The sequence below is a fragment of the Diadema setosum genome, chromosome 14 (assembly GCF_964275005.1).
Source record: "Diadema setosum chromosome 14, eeDiaSeto1, whole genome shotgun sequence".
Taxonomy (NCBI): Eukaryota; Metazoa; Echinodermata; class Echinoidea; order Diadematoida; family Diadematidae; genus Diadema; species Diadema setosum.
The window spans coordinates 21,491,916-21,514,880 of NC_092698.1; the positions used below are offsets into that span (position 1 = coordinate 21,491,916).

The window sequence follows — 22,965 nt, forward strand, 5'->3', positions numbered from 1 at the left end:
TTACCTTGATTGTTCTTTCTTTAAAGGGTGTGTACAGTTCTGGTTGAGGTGAGGATTTAGCTTCTAACGTTTTGCGAGATATTCAGAAATCACTCTGTGAGATGTCAAAGAGCATGCAATTCTAGGAGGTATCAAAAGTTTATTTGATGAAAAACAGTTTTGAAATGGCTGAGATATCCAAAAACAAGGTGAAACAAAGAGATCCTGATAAAAGACATGGCCTGTCGCCTTTAATTATTATCACTTTTTTTTTGGATATCTCAGCCATTTGAAACCAATTTTCATCAAATAAACGTTGAATCCTTCTTAAAATTACATGCTCTTTCATATTTCATAAGAGGATTCTCATTATCTCACTTAGGAATGTTATAAACCTGAATCCCCACCTCAACCAGTTCTGTACGGTCCCTTTAAAATGTCATGGAAACCTTCTGACAGCCATGTGTTTTATTATTATTATTATTATTTTTTAATGCTTTTGCTTAGAAGCTGAAAGCGTGGGTGACTTTGGGAACAATGTAGAATTCTTGACAGAAGTAAACACTTTCTGGTGACTCAAAGTGGACACATCTGGCATCCATCGTTGTACACTTCGCCACTTCGCCACCCCCCCCCTCAAAAAAAAATAAATAAAACAAGCAAACAAATAAGATGTTTCACTGCTATATTGTGATCAGTTGTATTGATTGAAGAAACAAGATTGTTGTCTTTGTTAAAAGTTCTGACATCATGCACGCATCTGGGGGATTTTTGTTGTAACCGATCATTAACTTCAGAATACTGGCTCTCCTAAATCAATAGACCACTTTACCACCAAACTACATTTGTACTTGAACTTTTGAATCTTATGTAGCATTTCTCATAAAAATAGACAGCTAGTTAACTTTCATACGGCTTAACAGTAAATTGACATACCAACACTTTAATTAGTGAAAATTGAATTCCAACAGAAACGTTGAAATCAGAAGCTGGTTTCTACGTCCTTTCAGAAGTAGGATATCCATGAACCATACGAAGTGGCCAGCAAGCCTGTTTCAGTTTGTGTGTTCTAAATCTTTCAATTTTCAGGACCATATGTGTATTGGTGAGCTTATTTGTGTCATCAGTTATCTTGAGATATTAATTTTGGAATGCAGAAATTGTCACTTGCATATCTTGGTTACTTCAGTACTCTTTGCAGGGGGCTGAGACCAAGACCAAGTAAGAGGGTGTCAGAGGACCTATCTTCCTGGCAGGATCCAGGGGCAATACTGTGTGTGCAAGGGTTTATGGAGTTTGTTTTCAATTGCTTTTATTTCTATATAATGAAATTTGATCGTCATGATTGTATATAGTGTGCGTGTGTCGTGGGGGGGGGGGGGGCATGTACACAACATGATGTATTATAAAATCACCTGTAATTTAGCCTCATCTATTCTGTCAAGTAATGGTCTTCACATAAACCATCAAACCAATACTGTGGCATGTTGGTCATGATTTTGCAGCTAATCATGAAAATATCTGATTAGAATTATTTTCACCTTTTTCTTCTACTCTTCCCCTCTTTTTCTTTCCTCTTCTCTTTCTCTTTACTTGTACATGTACCACAACTCTTACTACTCAAATCATACTGTCAATATACTAGAGTGGTTTCATATCTGCCCCATCTCATTATATGCTACACTGTATGTTCTATAAATCCATGCAAATGTGATACAGTGGATTCCCGTTATAACAAAGTCTTTGGACCGGCAATTTTCTTTTGTTATATTGAAATTTCATTATAACCGAACAAATCAACAATAAAAAACATAGAGCCGATAATGCTACAGCCTGAATGTTTATTTTGTTGTAACCGGAATTGTGTTATACCCGTGCTCGTTATAAAGGGAGTACACTGTATAAATCAATGTAAATGTGATAATGATATGTGTACAATCATCTAGTTTTTTGCACAATTCTTTCTAGACAAAGGCAAGAAAAAGACAAACATGCAGACAACTAAGACTATGAACACTGTTTTTTTCTTTTGTACAAAAAGATGCATTTATTTTCAAGATTTGGTTACTTTATTCTCTTTCAGACTAGTAATCAAAAGTGAGAATAACAGTCAACATTCTCCTGACCTCTTCTTGCATCTGGCTGCTGGGTACGGAATCAAGAATTTGATTCAGGCAATTCTGCATTTCAGGGATCAAAACAACCACAGTCCATTCTTCCGGATAACTTGAAACCCATCTTGTGGCTTATAAATACATGCACAAACAACATGGAAAGAGTAACTAAGCACAATGGCATACAATGACATTATCAAAATTTCAACCCCTTCCCCCTGCAACACTGTTCTTTTTTTTTTTTCTTTCATACATTTATGTGAGGGGCAAAAGTTTAAGCCAACCAGTAACAATGCCTGCTTTCTTGAAAAACCCTTTGGCCAATAGAAAGAAAGAAGAGTCACCCCCTACAGAACAGCCCACAAACAAACAAACAATGCAGAAAATCCTTCTATCACAGTTTCACAAGAGGCACATCACAGGCAACATTCTTCTCTGAGTACATGTGCACTCATGTTTACCTACCATTCTTTCATTCCGGTATGCTCGGTGAGTTTCAAACCTTACTGAAATAGACATAAGATGAGATCTACACCACGTCGACAAAACACAAATGCACTGGCCCTAATGAACATGCTGTCTGAACAGTGCAAACCGAGGTTTCTGTTCTCATTTCACGGGATTTCCCCTTTTTCTGCCAAGACCTCAAGTCCAACAGTTCTAACTCTTCTATGTAATGAACAGTATCTTTGATACTGTGCTATTTACTTCTGTCTCTGTCAGGTAAACTGTATGGAAACAACTGGAGATAAAAAAGATAAGAAAAAACAAAAACTTCTATTTTGTGCCCTGTGAAGCTTCTTGCACTGCATGAATCTGACTACTAATTTCAAAACTTATCAGTCAACGATACATAGTTTGGACTCAGTAGGACGTGCCCCTTTAACATTACTTTCTTATTTGTGAAGGGTACTGTAAAACCAGGAATGTTCGTGTGCATTTTAATTTCGTGAATTTCGCAAGAGCCAAGATTCGTGAAATTAAAATGCACATGAAAGTTCTCGTCTACACTACACGCATTGAATGTTAGAGGCAACGCGTGAAAATTCCATGCCACCAAAAAGGCCGTCGGCTCCAATTCGCGAAAATTTCATGCCCCAAAAATATTGTGTTTCACAGTATGTATCATCAAGAGCCAACGACAAATTCCTTCATCGAACAAAACATTACGAACAGTCAAAGGAAACGTGAGAGTTCACCTGTGGTTGAACTGAAAGCTTGACATGACTTTACACTTAACATACCTCATAATAAATAGAACATTGACATCAGTCCAAAACTTGCTTCAATTCAGGGGTACAGGCTCTATGAGATGTTTGTATTATTTCTTTCTTTACTATCATGGTACGTACGAACACATCTTCTTTCTTTTTTTTTAATGTCATTGTATCTGACTTGAGAAAGACAGAAAAAGGCAACACTACATGGAAACCCTTGGAATGCACCACTACCCACAGGCACAAAAATTCAGAGCTGTGATTATTTGTATGTTTCTTATATTTGTTATCATCAACAGTTTACCAAATTGAGTCATGGTCAGCGAATATCTTACAGATAGCGGCAATTCCCCCCTGTAACAACGGGGCCAAGGTAGCGTCGGCTACATGCCTGCCTCAATAAAAGCAGGAACGACAGACACTAGAATCAGACCAATTTTCACAAAGCCTTACTCTGCCTATACCTCTTCCAACCTTGTCTGTCTGCACAGGGTACAGAGCAAAACATACAAATAATAACAATTGGAAAAAAAATGTCTGATTAATGTCCCGTGCCTCTTGAAATGGAACAAGCAATCTATCATCAGGTTTAAATAAGTACCATTACACCGAATAATACTACAGAAAAATTATTTACAAGTAACATACAGAAAAAACAAACAAACAAGCAAACAAACATGGCTATGCTAGGCAGATAGTTACAAAAAGGCTGTACATTTCTGACACATTTCAATTTGAAATCTCCGGGTATTCCTGATTTTTGTAGCTCAGTGGTTAACTACGAGCACTACATAAGTGTGGAGTTGGAAAAAAAAAAACACCCAACAACAACGAAAAAAACCAGTGGTGCACTACTTTCCAAAGGTGAAGAATAGAAGAACAGAGTCTCCATGCATCACTGCAACTAGTCTGGTTCGCGAGAATAAATGCACCGAGCGGGGTTGCAACGTACGCAGGCATTGGGATTGTCGGAGTGTTACCACTTTTCGAGATGAAGTCACGTTGGGGGATGTCGGGGAATTTGGCGCTACGTCGAGGGCTCCTGCTCCGTGCTGTGTTCGGCTGGCTGCGGTTTCGACTCCTCCCCTTCCTCCCTGCTGGGCTCGCTGACTTCGGACTCAGCTGTGGGCGAAAATAAGAAGAAGACCACTTTCGATCAAGCAGAGAGTTGACCTCCATATTGCAGAGAAATGTTACGCAACAATCAAAGTACTACACACATGGGGAAGCATACACAATCTGTAAATATATGTAAACCACTAAGTGTGATACTATGACACAGGCTCATGCAGGATGCCAGGTATAAACTTTCAACACTTGTCATCAGTTTTATCAGTCTGTATAATCAGACAGAGTAATAAAGAAATATACATAAATGGATGCATATGGGATAGAAATATGGAACGTGAAATTAAATGATAAGTTATGGGATGTATAGAATGAACATAACTGAAATGGACATGATTTCAACATCACATTTTCAAAACATATTGACAATTACAAAGTACAAAAATGTATAAAAGAGTGGAGGGGTCAGTCAAGTAGATGTGTTTACAGTCTGCATACGAGTACTGCACACAACATGTAGTACGGTGAATAAAGTAATGACAATATTGAAAGAATCAATATACTGGTATTCAATTTTCAATATATTTCCCACAGTAGGTCATTTCTCTAACCTTGGTGTAATAAACATCTAATATGGGCAAGTGAACTTACTGCCCCTAGGAAATTTGTCTACACATGTCTACAGTAAAAAACAACCCTTTCCACCCCCACCAGCTAAAAAAAGAAAAAAGAAAAAAAGAGGGGGATCCCTAGAACACAAAGGAATAATCACAGGCATTTGGACATCAATTTGCCCGGACTGTTCATTGTGGTGCCGTCCTAATGGAGATGTGAACCAATGCGCACTCCGCTCATTAACTGCAAATTAATGCATATTGGCAACATATTAGCAGAGCATGGGTACGTCCTGTTTGACACGCCATTCTCAAAAAGGTCAATCAATTCTCTGGATTCTTCCTCGACTCCTGACATGGACGGACTCGCTGGTTTCCCCCCTCTACTCTGCCATTCGTCGTTCACCGGCTTGGAAGGTGAAATCAATCGTGAGAACACCCGGCACAAAAGAAGAGTCATTCAAAGTGCACAGTGCCAGGATGTTTGACGAAGCAAGAGCTCAACTCGCTATCGCAACGCATGAATGCACAAACAATCTCCCATCACAGGTGCAACATTGCAGGAAAGAATACGAGAATCCCAGGAAGTGGCCATCATGTCCATCTGTGACTGTGACCACTGTCAACATAAAATGAGCACACTGCTGATTACAGCCCCTGGAAGCCTAAATCCTCCCCCCCCCCCCCCCCACCCCATCCCTTGGCCCTAAAACTGATCTTGAATGTCAAAAACATGCACTGTGACATATAATTGTACACTGATGTCTTACCCTGAGTGTAGGTGTAATGAAGTCAGTTGCAATCATAAACTTTTAAAAACTTCAAATTGTGATGGATACGAGAAGCAAGGAGAGCACCAAGAGAGCTCAGAATAATACACACATACACAAACAGACATACGGACTTGTATACAACACACAATATTCAATAAAAGACACACGAACACATAAACACACACAATCCCATAAAAGACAAACACATACACACAATCCCATACAAGACACACAGACATACACACACACACACAACACCCAATACAAGACACACAGACACAAACACAAAACATGAACACACAGACTTACACACACAGCATCCAATAAAAGACACACAGACACAAACACACCCAACGTCCAATAAAATACACACAGATATATAAACACATAAAATCCAACAAAAGATACACGCAACATCCAACAGGAGACACATACATACACACACACACACACACACACACACACACAAATTGTACACATACAGACAAACAACAGAGAAACAAACGCAGACAAAAATCATGCATCACCAGATGGAGAGACCTCCCCATGACCAGATAGCCATCACAGAATGACAAGTTCAGAAAAGGTCAGGCACACTTCCTCAAACCTCAGTGCAGCTTGAAACCCAATGTACTGTAACAATCACCATGCTAATGTCCCTTCTTCCCATCTTCTGGATTCTGTGTTTTTTGCGACTCATTCTACTCTACCAAATGCATCCTGGGCAGTAGAGTCTATCACAAACAATCCTTCTCCTGACTGTATAACAGAACGCTTCACATCCCGTTTCCTTAAAGGGTGTGTACAGTTCTGGTTGAGGTGAAGATTTAGCTTTTAACATTTTGTGAGATATTCAGAAACCACTCTATGAGATGTCAAAGAGCATGCAGTTCTAAGGGGTATCAAAAGTTTTATTCGATGAAAATCGGTTTTTGAAATGGCTGAGATATCCAAAAACAAGGTGAAACAAAGAGATACTAATAAAATTGGGCATGTCGCCTTTTATTATTAGCACTTTTTTGGATATCTCAGCCATTTGAAAACCAATTTTCATCAAATAAACGTTGAATCCTTCTTAAAATTACATGCTCTTTCATATTTCATAAGAGGCTTTTCATTATCTCACTTAGAAATGTTCAAAACATGAATCCCTACCTCAACCAGTACTGTACTGTGCACTCTGAATATTCATCGTCATATCATGATACCATGCCTCACGGAAACAAGAAACATGTAGCAGCAAGAAGGAAACATCAGTTTGTAAAGGGAAGCAAAGGCGTTAAACACTGACTCATATAAAGGATATATCCCCCACCCTCCCCTCCCCCCCCCCAAAAAAAAAACCCCAACAACGTCAAAACAGCGACTGCATGAAAAGTATGATTTATACAGATATTCTTGGAAGACCAAAATCTTGCATCATTAAGTCTATCTTTATCTGGGGTGATCGAAATCTAGCCCATAATTCTTTGCTGCTACAACTGCACCCACTAGGGAGGGTCAATTAAAAAGCAATGCTAACACTGTAGACTTACTTCACATGAGAAACACTGATGTAACAAAATTTCAGTACAGACAAAATTATATCCCTGGCCTTGTGTCTTCAATTTTCATTCTATTTCACCTTTTTTTTTTTTTTTTTTTTTCAATCCTGGGATATGTCATAATATACACATACCGGGTAAACAATTTTGATAAATAAGAAATGCCATGATCCCAAGGATTTATGTCCCTAGAGCAGTCAACTGGATGGCGGATACTACCCTACATTGTGCCACATTAATGGCGGTTAAATGAAAATTAGAGACACTGTGGAAGTACTTTGGTACACAATTCATATAAATTCTTATTGAAAATTTGAGCAAATTCTGTAGCTCCCAAACAGGGAACGAATGTGCTCTGATGGCTTGCTTTTTTTGTTTTGGTTTCACTATCACAGCAACAACACCCCACACTATTTTATCATGGTTCGCACGTCCTCTGAGATGTTGGGATCGAGAATTCTCGTAGGTCCACTGGGCCGAATGATTTATAAGCTACATTTGACACAGGGAATCAATGAAGTACGAAGACATTTTGAGCGCCGCGAATTCAGATGGTGTGTACAAGAACACAAGAAAAGGTTCCCCAAATCCATCACAAATGCCACTGTCTCTCCCCATCCCCTGAAAAACAAACAAACAAACAAACAACCACAAAGAAATCCAATCTCCTGGAAAAAGGGGTGACATTTCAATCTATCTCAGAAATAGTGCTGGAAAGAACACAAAGTCGAGCGAGTCGACCTGCTCAAGAACTTGGTTCATCTGTAGTGTCAAACAGCTCTAGAGAGCGAGAGAAAAAGCCTGAATAAAATTCAAACGCTTCTGTAGAAATCGCTCTCAGATGAAAGGTTCAGTCCGATTTGGTCTAACAGTCTCACCCTACAGGCATGGACAATCCCCAGTGAGTCAGCACATAACTCATCCATTCATCCCGTCACTATGAATAAATTTCAAACATCACATCAGAGATGTGTGCATATATATTTGCATTTTACCCACTTCCCCCTTTTCCCCTCTCAGGCTGATGAGTACGGGCACATATGTCACGTCATAAAATAGCCACAATAATCACGCACTGTTACCCCATTACCCCATGTCATGTGTACAGATGTATACAAAACCATAAAAGACACATAATCAGTATTGATAGGAAACAAACAAACAAACAACCATCTAAAAGCCATTATCAATTTGGTGCTACAAGTAATGTAGGGCTGAAATTACTAGAGTAATAAACGCCTCAATCAATTTCTACCAGAGCAATCTTTAATACAAGAGACATGTGGGTCTAGCACTCACTTGAGTATTGCACTTGGCCTTCGTGGCAATCTACCTGAGGCATTCTATTTAAAAAATCTTGAGATTGGGGATTGCTGTAAGCCCTATGAGCAAGACTCTCCAAATTTTAACACCCACCCCCCCCCCTCGATGATTTTTGCCGAATTTGGTCAAATTCAGCCACCAGCTCTAAAGAAGACGACATTGTCGAAAATCATAAAATCTACAGGTAGCTAATTAGGGACATTTGGGCCTCATCATAGGGACTCCCTTGGGATACTAACTACAACCATTTGCACAATTTACGCTCCCGTCCCTTGATCGTTGATTCCTTCCAAGTTTGGTCACAACCTAGCCATTAGTTTTGAAGGAGACAAAAATAAGAAAAAGTTGACATATGATGCATGGTGGATGGTGAAAGATCACAACACCTCACTTGAGCCAGGTAACCAGGTAAACCAGGTAAACCACCTTGCAAAAGTAAAAAAAACAAAAAAAAAAACAAAAAAAAAAAAAAACCAACAACAACAAAAATAACAACAACAAACATATAGACATTGTATATAAGCATGAAGATATTAGGGCAATACAAAACGGTCCTATTGTCCCAAAAGCAAGAACCCAGCATGACCATGACAAAAAAGAAAAAGAAAAAGAAAACAGAAAAGAGAAAAAAAAAAAGAGAACAAGCATCTAAAAAGATTTGGGGGCGCTCTGTACTCAAATGTTGGGAGGGGAGCCTCACACCCCCTGGGTTGTCAAACTGGCTGCACTGCAATACACTCACTTAACCAACAAGAATTTACTCATTTTGTTCACGAGGGGAAATTTTCACTCTACCACTCCCACTTCTATTTCATTCTTCACTGGCTCCACTGGGTCGCCACCTATATAGATCACTGCACCATGTCTCTACCGCCCGCTTGAATGCATCAGGCAAAGAGTTTTTGCCCCTCTGCTGTGCTGCCAGTCACCCACTGGTGGTCCCAGAGCGGACGGGGAGCTGAATCCTGACTCGCACACTGCCGACATGAAGAGTGTGTCGAATGCGCATTCATGCATCATACATTCAACCTGGCTTCAAGATTGGTGCAATGGGGGGGGGGGGGGGGGGGGGGGAGAGCTACCACGACTTTGTCTTGTGGTTTTCCAACATCATGTGGGACACCTGCAACATCACTAATTAGATAAATTGGAATACCTAATGGTACTTGATTTTGCACAGTGGCAGTATGGCTAATTCCTATTTTCTGTGATACTCCAATCTCTTTCAATTTACACATCTTGACAATCAGGTGAGCATGCACAAAAGATGCCCTTCTCATCCAATCCACAAAAAAAAAAGAACCCAAAACAACAACAACAACAACAACAACAACAACAGATCATACACACTGCTCTGGTCATGGAGTTAAGAATGCTCTAAAAAGTCTGCACAAATTACCCCAAGTACAGTCACACCCACTCACAATCACTGTTGTTGTTGGTGTGCATTGTCATCATGTGGTTAAACTCACTCACCCTGGACCTCAGAACTGGGCGGAGCCTCTTTGCTCTCTGTCTCCATGGGCGCAGGCTCTGTGGCTGCTGGGGGGACTGGCTCTTTGCTGTCACCAGAGGGTGCACTCTCTTCTGTGCTGACAGGTGCTTCTGAGTGAGGAAAAGTGGCATTACAAGAATTTTGCCAGTTTGCCAATATTTCACTTTTTTTGTGCAATTTAGGAAAATGATACAAATAATATAAGTGGAATGGCTAAGTAAACTTTAGAAGTTGCATCTTCACAGGTCACTGGACTCTTCAGAATATTAATTTTTGCAATCTTTCCCTATACGGGCAGTCAAACGGCACAATGATAAGTGTAGTAGAAAGAACTTGCACGAAAATCCCATCTTAAAGGAGACCTCCGGATAATTTTCAGACTTTTACATTTGAACAACTATAAATTAGGTATACTGAGTACAGAGTTTCAGAATTTATAGTGACTGGGATGAGGAATAAGAATGTTTTCAAAATTCGTAACAAATTGCAGTGAACAAGGATGACGACATGGCAGCCTCATCATAAGAATGCATGAGTTGGGGCTGAAGGAAGCAGAACAAAAGAAGAAGGCATACATAGATTCTACGCAGGTGAACTTATTAAGCAAGCGGTATTGTAATGGAATTACACTGCTACATTTCTGAAATATGTGAGGCTCTTATGTCATCAACACTGTTCAGTGTAATTTGTGTAAGATTTTTCAAAGAATTGGTTTCTCTATTCCACGACCCAAATAAATCCCACAAATCTATACATGGAGCTGTTGATTTATATTACATGATGTGAAATTATGAAAAACGTCGAGAATGCTCCTTTAAGTGTAGGTTGCTGAAGAAGTTACTGTAATTAAAGGGAGCATCTGGAAAGCAGACTAGAGGGAGGAGAAAGGGAAGAAAAAGGAGAGAGAGAGAGAGAGAAAGGAAGAGAGAGAATAGATCCTGCAGCCACTGAAGGAAGTCTTGGCTAAATGTTTGTCAGTGTCCCTATCTGGAGCATGAAGTCACGCCTTGAAATGTCATTGGCATAGCCCACTATATCCAAACAGTGATTCATTTGTCCGAATGAATACTTTTTTTTTTCTTTCTAACACACAGATTACTATCTTTTTTCTGGGGCGGGCAACAAATGCCGGTCAATATCCCAGAGCATTTAATATTCCTTTTAAGAAAGCCATGGAGGAAAAAGGAGACCTAATGAAATAGTTCCTTCTGGTACATGACGATTCTCAAGTTTCCCTCAGAGGTCAGACTGTTTCACCGCAGGACATGGAAACGTGCCCGTGTCGCTCGCCGCTGCTCGACGATTGACACAAAATGGATCAAGAGTACTGATTGATGCCTATCCGGTACTAACTTTTTAAGTGGATTTCAAGTGGATCATATGCAACTTGGCGTGAAATACACTCTGTCATTTCGTCATGAGATCAAAATGATTTGGTGTCCATGACCAAATACATCTATGAATGACCATACACGTCATTCTCCGTATAGTTAGACAGTTATAGAATAACACTTTCAATCAAATACACATACAAATGAACATAATGAAAGAGGGCATCTATTTTCTTCTACCAACATTTAAGAGTCTTGTATCAAAAATCTAAACAGATCATACTCTTCTATATACCATTCTGCTAATTTTTCTTTCCTCTTTTCCTCAATTTTTGCCTCTTTTTCTACATTTTTTCTTTTCTTTCTACTTTTCTCATATCTCCATTGATTCTCAATCAGTCCAATTTCATGAACATGATAAATAGTATTACACAGTAATTCATGACACACTGTAGATTGGACAAATTCACATGAACTGATGCAGGGGCCATCTATGTCTTCACTATTAAGTTACAACACACATTTGTTTGACTCTTTCATTCCTGTTAGTATTATACAAAGGCAATGCGAAATCAGGTCTGGTGGTCATGTGGGCTTTAATGGATTAGACACACTCATATCATATATCTGAAAGGATTCAACTTCACATTTCTCACAGAAATTGCTTTACTTCAAGCGGAAGGATACCTGAATTAGCACAATACATGATTCTCAAAATGAAGTGGTGGTAATGGCAATGGTAATGGTAATGGTAATGGTAACGGTAACGGTAACGGTAACGGTAACGGTAACGGTAATGGTAATGGTAATGGTAATGGTAACGGTAACGGTACTGGCACTGGTAATGGTAATGGTAATGGTACTGGTACTGGTAATGGTGACAGTAATAGTAATGGTAATGGTAACGGTAATGGTGGTGGTAGCACCTGGTAGTGATAGTGGTAGTGGCAGTTGTGATAGTGGTGGTGGTGTGTGTGCATGTGTTGTGGGTGGGTGGGCTGTACAAGTGACTGATCAACTGAACCAGAATACTAGAAGGCAGCTGGCGCCATACATTATGCTATGACGCTGATGGCTCACTGATTGTAAATAAAGGGCAGTTGACATCAGTATTCATGGTAATGGGCAGTGAATTGAAATTTGACACATGGTTGGATAGATTTATCTGCAGCTGCAACTTTGAGCGATTTCCCTTCATTGGGCCAATACTCGGGCTCTTTAAACGTCACAACATTTTATACCTGCAAAGCCATATATGGGCTCGTATCATCCAGGCATCAAATAAGCACAACCTCCACATAAAGATTATCACAAAGCTCTATTCAGGGTGGTGTCACACACAGCTCACAAATTCAAGTTTGTCTTACAGCCAATTGCAAGGTGGCTCGGGCGTTCCACAGAAAGTGGGAGCCGAACTCAAGGATTGCTCTCATAAGTCAGTGCTAAACCCAGTGTGTAGCCTGTTAACTAAAATGTGTTAACATGTGTCTATGCTACTGAGAACACATGCATCATCTCATATGAATTTTTGGGAGAGAAGCAGATAGGTTTACAGAAGGTTATCATGAAAAATCTTGTGTGAATTGGTGCAAGTTGGCATTTGCGTGCGCTTGAACTGCAGCACTTTCAACCCAGAATTGTATAGCACTCACATTTTAAAGGGGATGAAAATTGCAACGCAGTCACACATGCGCTCCATGAAATTAGCAATGTACACTTTTGTAGAGTAAACATATGTATGCAGTTCCTGATGTCAAAAAATGTATTTTATAATCTTGGCGGCAATCGAAATGAGCTTTTCTCACCACTCGTATCCATGGACTCCTCAGCGTCCCTCTGCTCCTCCTGTGCACCTTCCGGTCCCTGGGGCGTGCCGCTGGACTCTGGGGGCGGGGCTTCCTGCATGGGAGGGGCACCGGGTGCCTGGGTCATCAGAGATGTGGCGGGCGGGGCTGATGCCACTGTTCCATCAGGGATCTCTGCATTATGGGCAAAGCAGATTGTGTATACATAGCAAAGACATGGGATAGAGGGAGCTCTTCCATTTTGGCTGTTGTTGTTCTTTTATTTTGTTTACAACGCAAGACAGAAAAAAAAGGCCAATCTTAACATTCAGACTTGACAGGGATTACTTATGGGAGACAATATCTAATAGAGACAAATATTTTGAATGGAAATAGTGAGACCAAAACACAACAACTCCAAACAACAAATAGTGAATGGGAAAGCCTTCTCTTTGACATGTCAATGGTGGCTTCATTTTTGGAGTAAGACAGTTAGGATTTGGCCAAGACATCACTTGACCCACTATTTGACCATTAAGCTAAAATTTTTTTTTTGACATTTTTGAGATAAGAGGTCTTGTCACCCCAGCGACAATATGCAATACACGCATTGGATGTTTTTCATATGTTTTTCACATCTCTACAAGGGCTACTTGAGAATTAAACCCTCTGAGATTCAACACAAAATCTATGAAAAATACATATCATGGGTCTCAAAGGTATTGGGACTCCTTCAGTGACTAGTCACATGTGGTTGATCCAACTTCCCTTTAAAACTATCATGCATGGAGTTGAAAACAAATGCTTGTTGGTTACTGGTCGATACAGTAAATCCTCAAATTTTCTCTCTCTCTACTGTGCACGAAGCACAGCGAATGAATGTGTAAAAACAAGACATGTTGCCACGGGTTACGCCGGGGTGTGCACCAAACAACACCATTTGAAACTTCCTCCCCGACACTTCCTCGCGCAAAGTTCACAGTGTCGTCGTCAGGAAGAGCCAAGAGGGCTGGAGGAAGCACGCTGGAAGGGATTAGCCAAGAAACCAATCCCACGCCGGGATGATCCCTAATCCCCTCCACCCCCATCCCCACCCCCACTGATCAGTCTAGTGTCGAAGTGAACACGGGGGGCGCTAGTCTACAAAATCTCCCACGATTCGGGAGGGAGGAGAGGAGGAAGGGATGCTTGTATTCCATGGACGCCTGCCTCGGAGCAGAGGTCACAACTAATGCACGAGGTCACGAGGAAAAGATGCACTGGATTGACAGCTGTTATCATATGGAGCCACATCTCCGTTCTATGAGAGGAAGGACAGATCGCTTGCCAGTTCAGGCTTACAGAAGATTTATCATAAACTTGAAAATTCAGAGATGTCCACTTAGACAAACACACACACATACATACAACGCACACATGTACACATACAATTTGTTGATATCACATAATGTAGATTTGTTTGCTGTGCAAAGATGGGCCAATTTTTACAATGGATCCTGAGACAAATCACTCTGGGTTGGGGTTAAACCAAATGAAATTACACCAAATTTCCCTCAGGCATGCCACAGACCATTTGTATCCCCCGCCTCAAAAATGCATTAATTTCACTATAATTACGACAAAAATATGCAGCCTGATGTATTTTTCATTACAGCTGAAGATGTTCATGTGTACTGTCTTGCTGATATTTCATTTTACATGGGCACAATGCACGCACACACAAACAAAATTCCAATCAAACAAATACCACATATGGCATACTTATGACAGTTATCATGGACTATACAGTCAAACAGGACATATCAGGCAAAAGAAACACACTGACAGACATCATGACACATCCCACCCCCCTCTCTCTCTCTTCATTCAGACAAAACACGTTGAGCATTACAGGAACTCTACCCTGCCTTTTCCTGCACGTGGCTGGCAATGTGTGTTCATGTTGTGAGAAAAAAAGAAATGTCACAGCCTGGAAGTTAGTGGGTTAAACTGCACATAGACTGCTGCATCCTCTTCAACTGCAACACAATGTAATCAGCGGATCAGCGTGTGAAGAAGAGTCGTCAGCGAACAACAATTCTATCTCTCTCATCAGCATGTTACCCAGAGCTCAGGGACTGGTGAAGAGTTCATTAATTGTGTTAATTCCTCGCAGTACTGAATGGCCTCATCTTCAATGTTGAAAATCTGAACCAACATTTCTTTTAAAAGCATTCCCAACAAAACAGACATTCAACAAGGTACGGGGACAAATATTTTTGCAATCAAACGCCAAATACATTTCGAAAAAAGGTCCAGCGCTTGCAGATGGACGAGACAAACAGTCAAACAACATTTACGGAAGATGCGTTCGAGGTCTGACACATCCACCTACGCTTTGGTTTTCATCCGCACCAATGGCTACCTCAAGCTCATTTGCATTGCTTCACATTGACATTGACGATGTCACGTACACTGCCATACACCACCACCACGTAGGCAATCTCTACCTTGTTCAGATGCCTGTTGAGCAGGGATCGACTTCTGTAGCTGACTGTCTGGTTCACCTTCTGCTTTGGCCGCACCATCTGCGGAGGCGTCGGTGGGCGTCGGCGTTTGGCCCATGTCGGAAGTCATCATGGGCTGCTGGGGGAGGGGCGGCTGCTGCGGGTCTGATTGTTGCTGCGGCGGCAGCAGTTGCTGTTGCTGTTGCGGCTGTGGCTGCTGCTGTTGCTGCTGCTGCGGAGGCGGTTGCTGCTGCTCTGGTTGTTGCGACGGTTGCTGTGGTAGAGGTTGTGCCCCGCCTGCCTGAGCGGACACGGGGGAGGAAGCGGCTGGGGTCTGGGTGCTGGGGGCCGGGCCGGCAGCGGAAGACTGGGCCTGCATGGCCGCCATGGCCTGGGCATGCTGGCGGGCCCGCATCTCCGCCACCCTTAACTGTTCCTGGTGAAACTGTTGCCTATCAGCAAGGAGTTGCTGCCTCTGGTACTCCAACTGTGAGACAAATACACACAGGTCAATAGGTCACTAGCACCATTCTTTATTCATGAAATTCAAAATATATTACCATTATGTAAAACTCTGACAGTCTAAACCAGGAATTGACATTAACCTCAACAGGTTAATCTCAATTCTTACCTGGGTTAAACTCAATGAGTCTTTCCTGGTAAATTGGAATACTAGCATAGCTAGTATAACAAGCTGAAACATGAGTATGAGTTACTTTACTGCTTTTCACGTAACCCCCTTCCTAAAGAAAATATATGCATAAAATTCTATTTCAATGCAGTCTTCAACTTCTAAAAAAAAGTGTTAATTTTTTTGTTTTCTTCATGGGAGTCAATCATCATTTTGCTGCATGAGTACAGTACATTAGGGTGAAAATTAAGTAATACAACTCTTTCACAGGACACTAAAAATGTATACAGCATTGTTTACTTTCCTTAGCAATGCACACAAACTTCTCTAAAGTTGTTTTTCTTAACAACTGACAAGATAAACAGCACACCCACAATTTCACTATTCACAAGCATGTCATTTACCCATTAGTATATTTGATGCTACAGCCACAACATAAACGTATCTCGTCTTTTCCATGCGAAATTGCGCAGTTACGGACAGAAAAATGGGGGAGAAAAAAATTAAATATCATTTCGTCCCGTCAAGGTGTTAACCAAGCGGGGCAATGCATTGTTTGCTATGCAAACACTCAGCATGGTGGATTGGCTTAATCTGCTCAAGCTATTCAAACCACAAGAGATAAGATCTTTTACAGTTATGAGACACAGACAAATACCGCATTAAAGGGAGTGAGTAGCTATCTTTCTCATCCAACGTGGGGTGAAGAGGTATAACTCAGAAATATGATTTTACTGATGCCACACACGTAAATACGCTGCAATAAAAGAAAAAAATGGCAAATAATGGTCACAATGTAATATCTCAACGAGGAATTTATCATCTTTACCTTGTTGAATATCATTTATCAATATTTGCACTCAAATATGAGGGGAAAATGGATGCATTTAAGAATTTGACTTCTCATTGCCACACCTGAAACAAAATTTTGCTTAACACTTTATACTACAAGATCAGCTAATGATAACTGCTGTCACCATAGCAACAGGAAATAAATTACATATTTGTATTCGATGACCATACTTGTTGCTATGATAGCTACATTTATAGTTACCAGGTATTATTGCACAACTCTTCAAAAAGAAGAAAGGGGGTGGGGGAAGGTTCAGAAGGCAGTTTCATCCAAAAAATTATAAAGTCCTACGCGAATTGAATTTCTTTGAATCTGGGAGCACTTGCCAGACAAGGCAATTAACCACAAACTGCCAGTGACAAATCATATGATTACAAAAGTATACTAGTATCACAATCAAAACAAACAAAAGTTATGTCGAAAGTCTGATTACACAAGAACCACATATTCTTGGTTTCAAAGACAACACACACACAAAATAAAACAAGGGTAATGATGACTTCCTGATGTTCACCATTCAAACTCAACACGGGAGATGGGTACGTATGGGACTTGAACCATTATGAACAATTATGATTTCTTCACACAGAATATTATTCACATTGTCCCTTCTTTTTTTCTTCTCCTTGATGCGATCTATTGATCTGGACTTTGACAAAAAAATACAGAAAATAGGAAATCTATTTTTTTCCAGGTCATTGGCCAAATCTTCAATCGTACATTCATAGAAAGACCAATTCCCTGTGAAGTGGAACTATCAAAAAAATCTCAGCAATGATTGCTAATTTGACTTCTATGTGGATACGCAAAGGTGGTGTTCCCATGTGACACTCTTTATCTGCCTATTTAATAGGTAAAGCTACCAAATGAGCAAATATAACCGGGGGGGGGGGGGGGGGGATTTTTTTTTCTCAAAAACTCACACCTTCCCAAGGTTTTCCCACCTCGATTCCTTGTTTCAATCTATTTGCTGTACTGAATTGAGCACACTGTCATTTGTGTCTCATCCCTGGTGTGAACCAAAAATTCAAAGAGGGACTTTTTTTCTTTTTTAGTTTTGTTTCATACAGAACAAGAGCATGCATCATGAATAGTGACTACATACTACACATATGACTTCAGGCAATGCACTGTATGAGCATATTACTTTTCAAAAGTTGCATTTCCTGGATGGACAAGCACATTTGTTTCAAAGTAGCAATAAGCTTGACTGTTTGCTATCACTCATCAGCGTGTAAAACCCACTTAAAAGGACAAGTCCACCCTCATATACATGTGGACTGAGTGAATGCAGCAATATTGGTAGAATGCATCAGTGAAAATTTGGTGAAAATTGGACGATCCTCTCTAAAGTTATGAATTTTTAAAGTATCTGAGCAGTCACTGCTGGATGAACAGACTACTACAGTGCATGATGTCATATGCGTAGAACAATATAACAAAAGTATAAAGAAAATTTCCCATTTTTTTTTCTTTTTTGAAAAAAGTGCACATTTCCTCAAATTCTCACTTACGAATGTTATGGGTGATATTATTTTCCCTGCCTTCTGAAAGAGTAAAGTCAAGTGTTCTTTTATTATGCAAGAAAAGTGAAAGTATATTGAATTTTCTTTATATTTTCTTTATGTCTTTCTACACATATGACACCAAAGCCTTTAAAGTCTTCTCATCAAGCAGTGACTGAGCAGAAACTGCCAAAATTCATTACTTTTGAACACACTGCCCAATTTTTCCTCAAACTCTCACTGATGTGTTCTACTAATATTGCTGCATTCACTCAATCCACATGTCTATGAAGTTGAATTTGTCCTTTAAATATATCCATCCCCTTCAATTATCCCCTCCACTCCCTCCTCTCTACTAGGAAGAAGAAAAAAAAAAAGAAAAAAAGGAGAAAATGTAACAAATAGGTGTAAGGGGGACACATAATCTCCACCATGATCAAATTGCAGGCACAAAACAGTGATTCTCCAGGCATGATAACTTTAAAAAAAAAAAAAAAAAAGACAAAGAAATGATAATATGAAAGAGGAACAATCTCATCACCACAACATCACGCAAGTGTAATCTAATGTCCCAACAATAGGGTTGCTTGAAAGAACTTCGGAATTGAGGCTTATCCGGGTGGAAAGCCCATGAAAGCAAAACAGCTGCAGATACAAAAATCCCAATAGTTAAAACTGACTGATGGAGTTTCATTGTTGTGCCCCTTCCTCATGCAGTAAGGTTTCCATTTGTGTGAGTTTGGGAATCTTTTTCATGTGTCTTGATATAACTCAATAATACCTGATGATGGGCAAACCCTGAGGAATACCAGCTATAAGATGTTGCCACCAAGAATTTTCTTTTCTTTTTAATCTTCTTCTTTGACAAAGAATACACCATTGCAGCTATTGTTATTCTTTAAAACTACTACACATAACAGGTATGTGAAAAAAAAAAGAGAAGATTTTTGAGCCTCACATCATGCCTCTCTGAGAGTGTCTGATAAGTGTAGGACTTTTACTCCCCTTACAAAAATCATATTCATCATCATCATCATCACATTTGCACACAATTCAAAACAAATCACAAAATCAGGATCCTCCAGCAACAGCCTGGGTGGCAGGCTAACTAGCATGAATAAAATCAAACATTATCTCCCAAAAGATCCTTGGCAGGAGTCTAACCAGATTTACCAAGATCAAAATTCTCCTTCAAGAGCCTGTGTGGTAGACTAAAGGGCTTTTTACACTTGTAAATTTTTGCTTAGTCCCGTACCAACGGTAGGATGAAATTCTCCTACAAGAGCCTTGGTAGTAGGCTAACTGGTGTGACTAACATCAAACTTCTCCTATAAGATCCTCGATGGGAGTCTAACCAGAGAGACCAAGATCTAAGGGTGCGTTTGAGAGCGCTCTCCTAAAGCGAACTGTACCGTACCTTACCTGCCCCAGAGGAGCGCTTGAACACTCCAAGAGTGTATCATACCGTACTGCACCGAGCCAAAAGTGGACCACTTGCCGATGTGCTCCAAAAGGGTACCAAAAATGTACCACAAGTTTGCATGTAAAGCATGCGCGTATCATGAACATGATGCAAAGACATCATTCTCTTTGTTTGGGACAGCTGTCAGTACAGGGATGATATTGAGGTTGTTTGAAGGAATCAGAAATCAGACTTTTCAGGTGATTTTAACACATGGAAATAGCAAACGTGTACACACTTTAGAAGAAAAATGAAATTGGAAATCAGATTTAAATCTACAGAATATCATGCCTGAAGTAGTTCAAGCATGCCAGGTGAATTATCCTTTTGCTACAAAATGCATGATCTCATCTAAAAATAACTCATGAGGTACGCTTTCTCAACAGAGTGCTCCAGCGCTCCAAATCTGGTAAGAGTTCAGTACGGTACGCTGAAGTTCAGTTCGCTTTGGTTCACTTTAGAGCTCTCGAACGCACCCTAACTCCTCCTACAAGAGCCTGGGTGGGCGGCAGGGGCAATAGAAATTAACTAGCATGAACTCACCGCCTCTCGCTCCCTGTCCATAATGGTTTCCAGCTCCTCAAAGTGGCGCAGCTTGATCTCCAACTTCTTCATCTGGGTCTCCACCAGCAGCGCCACCAGACTCTTGATCTTACGCTCCTCCATGGCCGCCAGGTGCTGATGAGATGAAGGGGGAAAAAATAGAGAAAAGGGAGGGGTTTTTTTGGTTATTGTTTCAAGAAGTATCCATATAATTTATTTTTATGTTGAGACAGTGAAGATTAGTCAACACTCATTCATAAGAATTGTGAGGGTACTGATTGATCTCTCCAGACCACACAATCAGATTGCTATCTATTAAAACAAAAATAAAGGAGATCTGGGGGGCATTTTAATGAAGCATTTTGTCAGATATTTTGTCTGACAAACTATTAAAAGCTACTGAAATCTGTGCATCTGATTGGCTGAAGGCAAATTTGTCTGACAAAGTTGTCGGTCGGACAAAATGCTTCATGAAATGCCCCCTAATCATTACAAAACTAGAAATGTCGCTGGTTATACCCCCGCCAAACAACATTTCATAAGCTTTGGTCAAAACAACATTTCATAAGCTTTGGTCAAAAAACTGAGGAAGTAGTTAAATCCGCAAGATCTTTCCTTGATCTTCTGCCATTAATATGCCATTACCATGGCAACATACTTTCGGGTACTGTCGAAAAATGCGTCTTGCACATCTACAACAAAAGGCACACATCTGTACCAAGTTTCATGGAAATTGGGCAAAAACTGAGGAAGTAGTTTGCAACACAAAATTTTCCATCATTTTGGCTCATAATATGTGAGCTGTTACCATGGCAACATACTTTTTGTCACTGTCAAGAAATGTGTCATGCTGACCTATATCCTAAGACAAACATTCAATATGAATTCCATGAGAATTGGAAGAACACTGATGAAGAAGTTTTGCCATGAAGCATTTTGCCCTATATTTTACCAATAACATGCCGTTACAATGGCAACGCACTTTTTGCCACTGCGGAAATATGTGTCTTGCACATTAACATATTCAGATGAACATCTGTACCTAATTTCATAAAAATTGATCGAAAACTGTGGGAGGAGTTCGCGACGCAAGATTTGTACCCATTTTTGCCCATAATATGCCGTTACCATGGCAACGTACTTTTGGGTACTGTCAAAAAATACGTCTTGCACATCTACAACCCAAGGCACACATCTGTGCCAAGTTTTATGGGAATCGGTTGAAAACTGAGGAAGTAGTTCGTGACGCAAGATTTGCAACGGACCGACCGCCCGACCGCCCGACCGTCCGCTGATTCCTATATACCCCCTTCAAACTTCGTTTGGCGGGGGTATAATGAAACACAAGATCGCAAAATCTTGATTCTAGTGGTAAGTGCTTCATGATCACATTCTATGTAGCCAGCATACAGCAATTACATGTACATCATGTATGCATGGGACTGGGTAGAATAGAATGTGTAAAAGAATAGTTTTTTTTTTTTTTTTTTTTTTTTTTATCTGTACAGAGAATAGATTTGATGTACAGTGCCAAAGTTTCAACTTACTGACAGGTTTCAAACCAAACACAAGGTGGACATTAATTTGAGGCGCTTGGACAAAGAGGAAACTGGGAACCATGTTCACTATTACACCTGCTGCAAACCCATGTGAAAATAAAATAAACTTGTTGTCATTGCTCAGGTTGCCATGCTGTCTAGCATTTGACACAGGTGAGTGAGTTTGCTTCTTGGCAAACATTATAATGACTCAAAATGCCCACATAATCTCCTTGACTTTGGACTTCCATGTGTGATCAATAGCATGTCAATATGATTATATTAGAAGTGAATAACACCTGTTGAAAACACTAGCTCTAAATGTGTGTGATCTTATGTTTGCTACCAGTTGAAAATATACAGTTTGTGCTCATACTATTTACAATGTACCAGTCATGAGAAGCATGATATGAAATTGAATTAATGTGAATTGACATATTTAGAGTAAAATCAGTATTACATTGTACACTCTGGTGAGAGAATATGTGTAGGAATCTACACTTTTGTACATCTGTATGAAATTAAATCACTTGCACCCAAAACATTTGCAAACCATCTGAACATGCTATGTTCAAGATTCTGTCATGCTGCACCACTGCCACCACACACATTGTTTTGTATGATATCGTAAAGAGACAAATAATGTAATTCATTCAGTTAAATACCTACTTGAATCATATATACAACACAAGTCAGGGATGCACA

At 40.1% G+C, this 22,965-nt stretch overlaps 1 protein-coding gene across 1 annotated transcript in view; it reads right to left on the minus strand.

Moving 5' to 3' along the window:
- Positions 1-1,896: 1,896 nt before the first annotated feature.
- The window catches only part of LOC140237782 (SWI/SNF complex subunit SMARCC2-like), a 68,645-nt gene continuing 47,576 nt past the window's right edge, over positions 1,897-22,965 (minus strand). The window contains exons 22-26 of the mRNA XM_072317719.1: positions 20,723-20,857; positions 15,732-16,215; positions 13,264-13,437; positions 10,109-10,237; positions 1,897-4,432 (exon numbers count right to left, since the gene is read on the minus strand). Coding sequence (XP_072173820.1) covers positions 4,338-4,432; positions 10,109-10,237; positions 13,264-13,437; positions 15,732-16,215; positions 20,723-20,857 — 1,017 coding nt within the window. The 3' untranslated portion in view covers positions 1,897-4,337. The remainder of the gene's footprint in view (positions 4,433-10,108; positions 10,238-13,263; positions 13,438-15,731; positions 16,216-20,722; positions 20,858-22,965) is intronic.